General features: G+C 42.0%; 1 protein-coding gene across 2 annotated transcripts in view; it reads left to right on the forward strand.

Moving 5' to 3' along the window:
• Positions 1 to 12,159, forward strand: part of EYA3 (EYA transcriptional coactivator and phosphatase 3) — a 170,378-nt gene that overhangs the window by 96,563 nt on the left and 61,656 nt on the right. For both annotated transcript variants that reach the window (XM_068269324.1, XM_068269325.1), the window contains 2 exons: positions 2,559 to 2,733; positions 2,836 to 2,975. In XM_068269324.1, the coding sequence (XP_068125425.1) occupies positions 2,559 to 2,733; positions 2,836 to 2,975 (315 nt within the window). The remainder of the gene's footprint in view (positions 1 to 2,558; positions 2,734 to 2,835; positions 2,976 to 12,159) is intronic.

The raw sequence follows: 12,159 nt of genomic DNA on the forward strand, positions 1-12,159 counted from the left end.
TTTGACCAGACTAAAAGTGGCACAACAATGTTTTTGCTTTTTTTTCATAAAAATGGTGGATTGCATATTGAAATCAAATGTTTTTTACTTTCTCCAATTGAGAAATGTGGTAACATTTCCTGTTTTAATTTTATTTATTTATTTTTTTATTTTTTCTGAAAAATGTTCAGAACATTAAATGGTGTAAAAAAGACTGTAGATTTCTCACTTGTATAGACCCATGCAATGTTTTCACATTTTCAATCATTTTTTCCATAATTAAGAAAAAATCAAATACGTGTGATACATTGGGCAGACTTTCAAAAGTTACAATCAGTTGGAAAAATTGATTTTAACAAAAAGATATAAAAAATTGTGTGTGGCCACCTATAGGATGGAGTCTAGTATAATTGCGTTTAGGATTTTATATAAGCCGGGAATTGTATAAAAATAAGTATATGCATTCAATAATCTCTCTCTTTTAGTTGTGTCCATGTCCTTTGCCTGTTGCTGAGCTCTACTCCTAAGGCTGCAAAAGGAGATGTATTCTAGCTGTGAAAACTTAGTTAGGACAGATTGGAGCCAAATGTAATATTTTCCCATTTGTCGTCATGCCCTTAATTCTAATAGCATTTATTGATTTATGTAACAAAGCTGATGATTGTGGGAAATTGTGTTTTTCTTTCGGTATTATCACAGTGGCCTATGTGGGAGGAGACTTTATTGCTTTTAAAATTATTCAATAAAACTTTAAGAGCCAGTGTTCCAAATAAAGTACATTGTCCAGAGTATTGTAATTTGCATTGATTTGATGCAGCCTGTTAAAGAGACACTGAAGCAGAAACAAAAATTATGATATGATTTGTGTGTGTGTGTGTGTGTGTGTGTGTAGTACAGCTAATAATAAAACATTAGGAGCAGAGACATAAGTCTAATATTTCCAGTACAGGAAGAGTTATGCAAAAAAGTCATTGAGCTCTCCACCACTTTAAAAGTCACAGAGAGCTCTGTCTTCTGAAGCTTGTTATCTCCACTGTCAGTCACTGTATTTTCTTTTTTTTTTTTTTTTTTCCCCAGAGGACAGGTCAATAGTTCACAAGACTGCTCTTTAACCACTTGCCGACCGCGCACTCATAACGCGCGTCGGCAAAGTGGCAGCTGCAGGACCAGCGACGCAGTATTGCGTCGCCAGCTGCAGGCTGATTAATCAGGAAGCAGACGCTCGTGCGAGCGGCTGCTTCCTGTCAATTCACGGCGGGGGGCTCCGTGAATAGCCTGCGGGCCGCCGATGGCGGCTCGCAGGCTAAATGTAAACACAAGCGGAAATAATCCGCTTTGTTTACATTTGTACGGCGCTGCTGCGCAGCAGCGCCGTAAGGCAGATCGGCGATCCCCGGCCAATCAGCGGCCGGGGATCGCCGCCATGTGACAGGGGACGTCCCGTCACTGGCTGCACAGGACGGATAGCGTCCTGTGCAGCCCGGATTCTCCAGGGGGGGCCAGGTAGGAGAGGGAGTGGGAGGATTTCGCCGCGGAGGGGGGCTTTGAGGTGCCCCCCCCCCCGCAACACCCGCAGGCAGGAGCGATCAGACCCCCCCAGCACATCATCCCCCTAGTGGGGAAAAAAGGGGGGCGATCTGGTCGCTCTGCCTGCACGCTGATCTGTGCTGGGGGCTGCAGAGCCCACCCAGCACAGATCAGCTACAACAGCGCTGGTCGTAAAGGGTGGGTCCTCAAGTGGTTAAAAGCATTTTAGATTGCTGAGTAGTGTGTAAACTGCAAATATTAGAGAATGATGCAATGTTATAAAAAAAACTATATAACTGAAAATAAAAATACGAGAATATTTTCTTTGCTACTAATCTTCTAGTAATTATCAGTACTACACAACCAATTCATTATATCATTTTTTTTTCCGCTTCAGTGTCTCTTTAAGGCAACTGAGCAACAGGATTTTTTTTAATAAACCTTCCCATATGGAAGATTTGTTATGGTGTGCTGTTGCTGGGCTCAGGGGTGCTGCTCCTCTGGCTCCCGGTCTGTGAGGGGTCCGCCATGGTCTGAAGTGATAGACTGCTGCTGCCAAATTTTTAGCTTCCTGTCAGTGTCGTGCAATGCAATGAAAATTGTATTTGTCTGTTGGTGCAGTTCAGGCACTGCTGTTAGGGGTAAACAAACGGTCAGGCTGGAAAACCTGTAATTGCCAGTGCTTCCACTAATGTATGGTTGCATCTAGCTTTTCCTCCATACACTAAATAGAAGTGTTTAGCCAGTATGTCTTTTTAGTTAATGTGATAGTCTGATGAAAGGATGCCCTAAGGATGATTGGATGAGCGCGCAAAATCATTCGCTATCATTTTTGTAGCTAGCTTTACACAGCATGGGTCCTTATTAAACTTTGACGCTTACATAAGTATTGCAAGCTTCACGTCGCCGACAAGAGATGCAGTATCCCTATTAAACAAAGTACAGATCTGAATATCTGAAAATGTGCATCGATCTTTCAATAATGTAATACATTTTGTACTTTTAATAGTAACCATTATTTTTTTTAACTGTATTTGATGTATTTTTTAAAGGAATACCCCACATATACTATTCTTGGGCAAAATCCGTACCAACCGTGTTACCCAAACCAAAGCTTCACAGCACCACCCAGTGGTACTACAGAGAACAACTCTATTACTCCAGATTTCCAAGAGAGCAAGACAGATGCTACAAACCCAGTGCAGCCTGTTCAAAGACCGATTTCTGGTATGTATGTTGTTGCTGTTTTGTATATTATTGTTGCTGTTGTTGTTTTGTGATGCGTTAAAAACAGTGCTTCCTATGCTAACATCAGAAATGCTCTTGTAGGGGATGCTGCTGCAGGCCAGCCTATGAGGGCTATGGGCAGCAATGAGACAGAAGACCAGAGTAAGAAGAATACTCCAATAAGGAACAGGGGGAAGGGTAAGAAAGCAGACTCTTCATCGCCACAGCATGGAGATCTTGAGGTGAGTCACTATAAATGTATTCAAATCTTCAGAGGGAAATCATTGAAACCGAATACACATGTTTAGACTTGGTAATATCACACGGGTAAAAACAAATCGATAATGGCTGTTGCAAATTCTTTGGGAAATATGGTTGGTTGTTTTTAGGACAATTTTTAGGTTGTTTTTTTTTTTTCTTTTTTTTTTTAATAATTTTTATCTCTTAGAAGTTCAAAATGGTATATTAATTTGAGATGCCAGCTACTAAACTGTGTACTAATTTTCATTAATTTTTTTTTTTTTTTTTAGAATTGTCACTTGCCATAGCAACATATTTCTTAAAAAAAAAACCTTACTTTTCAGTATGTACTGGCTGCTAGTCATGAGTCAAAAAAAAAAACTCAACAAATTTCTATTGACTTATTAATAAATATGAATAAAACCAGTCAAACCCTGTAGCTGCAGAACAAATAGATGGCAGCCGTTAAGGTCTTAATTTGGCGTCCCAATTTTTAATGCCTATGATAGCGAACTTGATTTTATGAGCAATGTATAAAGGTTTGCACATTGCATGTCTTATTTTTCCAGTAACTGTAATGCTGGGGGGGGTCATAATTTCTGATCACCCAGCGCAACAAGGCTAGTAGCTGGGTAATGGAAGAGGCTCCACAGATGGACACAGGAGTAATAAACAAGGGAGCAAGATTGCCCAGAGCAATTGCAGCTCTGGGCCTCCTATCAGGCTAGATGCTATGTGATACAATACACAACAGATGTAGTCGGTAACAGGCTTGGGTCATACACGTTAATTCAGATGTCAGACGTTTTGGAAGGATTAGGCAGATTCATAGTCGAGAGGCAGGCAAAGGTCGGAATACAATATTACAATAATACAATACTGACAAGAGTACATATATATTGTGCTGATGCGCAATTAATGAAATGTAGCTCTCAAATAACTCACTAGCTGAAGCACAAGTAATGACTATTAACAAAACAGACAACAGACAGCGACGGCAACGGCAACATTGACACTGAGATAGACGAGACTAACAGGTAGGAGCAAACTAATGGCAACCGCTGCTATAGTTCGTCCTCAAGAACAAGGCTAGAAGGAATACTACCAGTGAACAACGTGGTGCTGGTAGAATCTAACTATCAGGATCAGAAGGACTTCACTGACCCCCGCAGGTCAGCAAACGTCCAGCAGACATGACAATACAGAGCAAGGCATTATAGATTTACAATAACCACTTTCACAGCAGAGAGCTGAACACTGTCGGGCGGGGTCTGAAATGGAAGGCAGACTTTTATGCTGGCATCAGCCAATGGATGCAAGCATGCAAATTTCCACACAGCTGAATTGTAATCACTCAATTCTGAGCTGGCTTGATTACCATTTGCTAGCTGGCTGTGAATGCAAAGGACTCCCATAAGAAATACATGCAGTATTATGAAACATGCATGCAGGAAATCCAGGGCTATCTGGCCGCAGCTCAGCTGCAACAAGCAATTGGTGGAATGATGACGGCATCCTGAGCTGCCCAGAACTGCAGAGCGATAGCAAGTGACAATGAGACTTATTGCGAATGCACAACCGAATGCAAGCAGATAAGCCAGAACTGTCAGTTTGCAGCTCCACTGCAACAGACAGAATACGCTACAGGAGGGATCCTTACAGTAACTACGTTTAAAGTACCTGACTGGGTGGGACATGTAGTTCCTATTCTGTTTAGACTACACTATATTGATTGAAAAATCTGTGCAGACTGCCTGCCGGGTCTCCCCTTCTAAGTCCACCTACCCCTGACTGTGCAGAATGTATGAGCTGGTGGGGCTTATACTCACCTGTCCACCAGTGTGTCTGTCTTCTTTCTACTGCTGGGGCTTATCCCTGACTCTTCACTCCCAGGGAGTTGTGTTTTCTTGTACTAAGCACTAGAAGCCAAACTCTTTGTGCACCCGTACCTTACGTGACCAGTAAAGGCCTGTAGTATTTGTTTGTCATGTGACACACAAACCGAGACAGTAAGAAGCCCTGGCGGTGGAAAGAAGACACGGGGAAAAGCACTGGCAGACAGGTGAGAGTAAGTTCCACTGCTGTGTCTGTAGTCGTGAAACTGAACACTGCTAGCAACATGCTGCCATTTCCATCCAGCATGATCGACCCAATAGATTGATTTCGGCCTAAATATCTGTTGATCAAGCATAGTTTCCATGGATGCTTAAATCTGATGGATAACAAAAGAAAAATCGACTAGTGAATGGCCACCTCAAATTGTAACAGAGTTCGGCGCTAGTCTACTTTAGGGGACCCAGCGCAAATCCCCATAGACAATTGGAACTGTGCTGAAAACGGAACGAATTTCCGCTTTCAGCTTGTTTAAAACCCCACAAGTTATATATCTATGGAAAGCTAAGATTCTCCTCTAACGAATTCTGGCACTTTCGGTGAGAAAAAGCTTAAACTCACCGTGCAGGAAGCGCCGAAAGTCCGCAATCGTGGCTCCGTCAGCCATCTTAGCTCTGCTGGTGATGTTTGTCTCCCTCCTCATTGGAGGGATTGTTAGCTGGGGGCGTGCCAGGAAGAAAAAAGTGAACTCCACATGCCACCTAGTGGCTGTGGAATACAAGTAATTCTTGAATTGAAAACTGTCATTGTAATTTAAAAATTGAAAAAATACAAGAAATGGATTTAATGAAATAATAAAAAAAATAATGAAAATAATTAAGGTGTGCGTGCAATCTCCACTATCCATGTGGACATAGAGTAGGAATAAAAAGTTGTCCGAGCGAAGCGAGGACCGATCCCGCAGCCCAGCGAGCGAAGCGAGCGGGCAAGGGGACAGTGACTCCACTAAAGCAGGTGTGCGTGCAATCTCCACTATCCATGTGGACATAGAGTAGGAATAAAAAGTTGTCCGAGCGAAGCGAGGACCGATCCCGCAGCCCAGCGAGCGAAGCGAGCGGGCAAGGGGACAGTGACTCCACTAAAGCAGGTGTGCGTGCAATCTCCACTATCCATGTGGACATAGAGTAGGAATAAAAAAGTTGTCCGAGCGAAGCGAGGACCGAGCCCGCAGCCCAGCGAGCGAAGCGAGCGGGCAAGGGGACAGTGAGTCCACTAAAGCAGGTGTGTGTATATAAATAACATTATTTTAATAATAATGTATTAATGTATTATAATACATTATTATTCCCATGCCCAAGTTCAGAGCAACTTATGTTTTATTACTCAGCCACTGGGTGGCGTGTGGAGTTCACTTTTTCTTCCTGGCACGCCCCCAGCTAACAATCCCTCCAATGAGGAGGGAGACAAACAGCAGCAGCAGACAGCTAAAATGGCCGACGGAGCCACGATTGCGGACTTTCGGCGCTTCCTGCACGGTGAGTTTAAGCTTTTTCTCACCGAAGTGCCAGAATTCGTTAGAGCAGAATCTTAGCTTTCCATGGATATACAACTTGTGGGGTTTTAAACAAGCTGAAAGCGGAAATTCGTTCCGTTTTCAGCACAGTTCCAATTGTCTATGGGGATTTGCGCTGGGTCCCCTAAAGTAGACTAGCTCCCAGAGTTCTACCTACTGTGTTCCTTAAAGATGTTCTAATGACGACTGCATCCTCTGGTTTCCCCTGAACATCTCTTTTGGCTTTAAAATGGACCAGGCCAGACCAGTCCCCTCCACTACCGGGTTGGCATCCTTGACCCAAAACCAGTTATTTCCAGTAATCGTCTCACCTGCACAGTTTACCAGGCTATGCATGCGTCTGCGCACATTGTATCTGTAATACTTTGTATTTGTATGGTCCGCCCCATTTTACAATCCAAAGGAAATGTTCTGGGGAAAACTGAGGACGCAGTCGGGGTCAGAACAGCTTAATGGAGTATAGTATGTATAACTTTTTTTTTCTCTTCAGTCCTGTCACTTTGGATGTCCTTTTTAAATATCCAATTGTACTATTAAGCTTAAAGGGGCCCATACACTGGTCGATTTCAGCGCTTCTATAGAATTGATCAATCAGAAATCGATTCTATCAGATCGATCGACTTCGATGGATTTGATCTATCTGACAGGATAGAAAATCTAGGTTGATCTGCTGCTGGCAGCATATAGATGGCCCATAGAGTTGCATTGGATCTAATATTCCAATAATGCATTTAGATCGATTTCCAATAGATTTTATTCTGAAATCTATTGGAAATCTGTTCCTAGTGTGTGGCACACATCAGATTCCGGTCAGATTCGACTTGATGGGCATCTGACAGAAATCTATCTGATGGACGAATCTGCTGCAAATCTATAAGTGTATGGTCACCTGAAGTATCTAACCACTGACCCCTGCACATTATTTGGTTACATTTTATTATTTGAATTTTAACATAACCATGAAGTAATAACGAATAATACATTATTAAAAGTATGCCACTATTTTTTTTTTATTTTTTATTTTTTTTTTATTAGAACATGCTATCTGCATTTTACATTACATTACATTACATTACAGTATGTCAACTACTGTCATATGTTTTATTAGCTTTGTCTGAAGTATACTGTATTTACTCGACTAAGTCTAGACATTTAGGTCTGATTCACTAAAGTATAGAGGTTGACTTATACACGCGTCACATGCAGCACTGAGCACACTGAGTAATGTGTGAACTGTTAGTGAAATTTCTATATGCAGCAGTGTACCCAGTGCTAAGTGACACTGGCTTCATTCAATTCATCAAGCATTACCGCATTTGGTAATGCTGAAAACAGCTGACTTTACTGAGCACTTAGGAAAATGTCAATTCATCAAAGCTGTTACCGCATGAAAAGCTGAAATTATGGAGCAGTGAGATAAATTACTGACTTGTGTGGTAATTATCTCCACACATGTCAGCAAATGTCAATTCATCAAGGTTGCAGCATTCTGTAAAATGTGTGGTGATCATCTCCAGCTCTCATCTGTCGATAACAAGCCTCGAATGCATTAAGTGTGGATGTCCCCATGATTGACAGGAGCAGGCAGCCAATAGAAAGAGCCCCTGTCTCCTGCAAGTGCTGCTGATGGGTAGCGCAGGCTTCTCTGGTGGAAAAAGCTTTTAGATCCCCCAGGCAGCGAGCAGAGAGAAAAGAACAAAAGATGTTTTCCTGGCACCCTTCAGTAGTGTAACCCCTTGAGTGCCTGTTTGAATATGCAGAGATGCTAGTGGGAGCTTGTGGCGAAATGACACAAGACAAGACAAATAACATTTATATCACGCTTTTCTCCTGGCGGACTCAAAGCGCCAGAGCTGCAGCCACTAGGGCGCGCTCTATATAGGCAGTAACAGTGTTAATGAAACTTGCCTAAGGTCTCCTACTGAATAGGTGCTGGCTTACTGAACAGGCAGAGCCGAGATTCGGACCCTGGTCTCCTGTGTTAGAAGGGCATGTGTAATGTTTCTTGGCAGTTCATCTAAGCTGTGGCAAGGAAATTGAATGTTAAGACTAATGGGACAGATTCAGCAAGAGCAGAGGCAGTATAACATGCACATCTATATGGAAGTTGGGTATGCCTCTTTTCTATTATAATACCCTCACTGCACAGACCTATTCGGTAAATTGCCGAACATCTACCACATGTAGAAAATTATTGATGAATTAGCACACACAAGTCTAAAATACTGAATGCGGTATTTTAAGGCCTTAGTTATTGTTATCGAACAGCCCTTGATGAATTGAAGCCACTTTCTTGATAAAGGAAATGCCAAGAAAACACACAGGTCTGAAAGTGCTGGCCACAATTGACAAACAAAGGAGCAGGGTGAAAATACTGGGCTGCAGGAAGGGGTGAATAATTGCCGCACTTGAGGGCCTGGAGGACTTACTGGCTGCACATAAGGGACAGGAGGAGTTAATGGCTGCAATACTGTATGCAGTGCTGTCATTACACCCTCCTGGTCCTCAAATGCAGTTGTTAATTCTTCCTGGTCCCTGAATGCAGCAATTAACTTTGCTGGGTAGACTTATACTTGAGTCAGAACAAAGTTCCAGCTTAAAGTGAATGCTGCATTTAAAAAAAAATTGAAGCAAATACTTGCCTAAGGAGAGGGAAGGCTCTGGGTCATATAGAGCCTTCTGTCTCCTCTCTCGGTGCTCTCTATCCTGTGCTCGCTTCCCCCCGTTTCAATCCCCCGCCGAAAGGGTATTTGGAAGTCTTCAGGAGCTGTGCCCCCCTGAAGACATGCGGCTCTCTACAAGAGAGCGTGCTTGCGCAGGCACAGTACAGGGCCGCCCTTCTTCAGGAGCACTCGGGCTCCCTGAAGACTTTTGAAGCCTCCTTCGGCCGGAAAAAGCAGTATTTGACTAATTTAGTCAAATACTGATACTGGGCGAGCCAGCACTGGATCGAGGGGACCAGGAGAGGAGCCGGAAGGCTCGATAGGACCCAGAGCCTTCCCTCTCCTTGGGTAAGTATCTGTTTCATTTTTTTAAATGCAGTTCCCATTCACTTTAAAGAGGGACTCCAGTGAAAAAAATGTAATAAAAAGTGCTTCATTTTTACAATAACTATGTATAAATGATTTAGTCAGTGCTTGCCCATTATAAAATCTTTTAAATCCCTGATTTACATTCTGACATTTATCACATGGTGACATTTTTACTGATGGCAGGTTATGTAACTGCTGCTAGCTTTTTTGGTAGTTGGAAACAGCTGTAAACAGCTATTTCCCACAATGCAACAAGGTTCACAGACCGGAAACTGCCAGGAGTACCATGGTCCTCAGAGTTTCTTGTGGTAGGGGTTTCACCACAAAATTAGCTATCCCCCTGATCCGTTTGTGAAAAGAAATAGATTTCTCATGTAAAAGGGGGTATCGGCTACTGATTGAGATGAAGTTCAATTCTTGGTCATGGTTTCTCTTTAAGGCCTAGTGCACACCGAGTGCTTTTGGTAGCGTTTTTAGGGACGCTTGCGGCTGAGGAAACGCTTGGGTAATGTATTTCAATGGGCGGGTGCACACCAGAGCGGTAGGCATTTTGCAGAAACGCATACTCCCGGGCTGCAGCATTTTTTGGATTTTGGAGGCGTTTCTGCCTCCAATGTTAAGTATATTATTATTTATTGTATTTATAAAGCGGCAACATATTACGCAGCGCTGGACAATAAATAGGGAAAACGCATGATAAAACGCCAGATCAGAGCGTTTTTTGTTACAGTAGCTGTTCAGTAACAGCTTTACTGTAACCATATCTGTAATGTGCTACACAAAAAAAGCTACACTAAACCGCAAAACTTCATAATAATAAGAAAAAAACGCTTCAAAAATCGCTAGCATTTTGCAGATCTGCTAGCGTTTTTTGATGTGCACTAGGCCTTTGATGGTCAAATATTGGAGTTGACTTATATTAGAGGATATACGGTACCTTGTTTTAATATCATAATTCTTTAACGAGATGAAGTATGAATTATGAAATCTAATCTCTGGCCTCTTGTTCCATTTTGGTGCTCTAGTCTCCTTCTAAGCGTCCCTCCATAACCAAGGGCTGGACCACACCTAGAGCATTTTCAGGTTTCTTTTTAACCACTCAAGGACCGCAGGCTTTACCCCTACCTCCCAACCAATGCCCCCCAATCCCCCCCCCCCCCCCCCAAGAACCAGGCTAATTTTTTAAAATTAGGCCACTGCAACTTTAAGGGCTCACTGCAGGGTCGTACAACTCAGCACAGAAGTGTTCTCCCCCCCCCCCCCCCCCTTTTTTTTTTTTGCCCACCAACAAAGCTTTCTGTTTGTGGGGTCTGATCCCTGCCGGCATGTTTATTTATCTAGGATTATTTTTTAAAATTTTACTATTTTTTATTTTGTAGAAAGCCCACCCTCCATCCCCCCCACCAGCTAATCACCGCGATCGGCTGTCATCAACATCAGCCCATGACAGCCGATTGTCACCGCCCCAAGACTTCATGCCAGTTGCTGTTGAGCGGTCCTGGGGCTGCGGCCGCATCCATGCCAATTGGGTTTGAAGTGGTCATAAAGTAGTTAAGCACCAGCTGCCCATAGGAGGGCCCATAGGACAAAAGTTTTTTTGCCCCCAGTGCTGTACTTCTCCTGTCTCAAGCACTAATCTTCAGTTTGATACTTATAAATACTGTGCACTATGCCTTTTTGTACAGATTTATTTTGTATAGTTTATTTTTAGCTTATTTTCCTTTTAGCTTTCCTTTTTTATGTGTGTGAGTTTTCTGGACACAGTCACACCACTTTATACACTAACCTCCCCATCCCTTTGGCCTGTTACCCTGAGGATAGTTTACAAGTGAAGTCCTGGGGCTGTGGCCCTGGGGCATCACCCTTGCCAGCTACAGTGCCAGCTCATTCAGCCTCTTTCCAGGAGGCAGAGAGGGCAGGGAACATAAATCACTTCTACTTTCCTGTAACAGAATGATCTCTCCCTCTCCCTTCTCCTCACCTAGCAGATCTGCAACTATGGCAGCTACTTTGGACATGGATAGTATTCAGGACTAAAAGGGTTTTTCAAACCCTTTTTGCATCCACATTATGTTTACCTTGTGCCTACTCAGCCCAGCATCTTCTATATCCAGTTCTGCTTGAGTTTGTGGAGCTCAGCTACAATGCTGAAGTCCCTCCACTTTACAACCCAGCACACTTTACCATTTTTCTAGGTGGAGCTGTAGTAGTGCTATGTAAGGATGACAGGGCAACCCTCCAAAGGCTAGAGCTAATTTGTGGGGACTAGGAGGCATTAAGGGCTAGCATTTTGCAACACAATGCATCCTTTTTCCGACACTACACTCTTTCACAGGATTCCCTATTATGCACATTTTTGTTTTTACCAACTTTGGCCTTTTCTCACTCTGCTTCTGATTGGTGTCCAACTTGGCCTTTGCCACAGATACTGATAAATGCTTCTGATTGGTGTCCAACTTGGATATATATATATATATATATATATATATATATATATATATATATATATATATATATATATATATATATATATATATATATATATATATATATATATATATATATATATATATATATATATATATATATATATATATATATATATATATATATATATATATATATATATATATATATATATATATATATATATATATATATATATATAATTTTTTTTTTTTTTTTTTTTTTTTTTTTTTTTTATATATTATATTAATTTGTGAATCTACACTCCAAGACCATATTCCT

This window comes from Hyperolius riggenbachi, chromosome 2 (genome assembly GCF_040937935.1).
Source record: "Hyperolius riggenbachi isolate aHypRig1 chromosome 2, aHypRig1.pri, whole genome shotgun sequence".
Taxonomy (NCBI): domain Eukaryota; kingdom Metazoa; phylum Chordata; class Amphibia; order Anura; family Hyperoliidae; genus Hyperolius; species Hyperolius riggenbachi.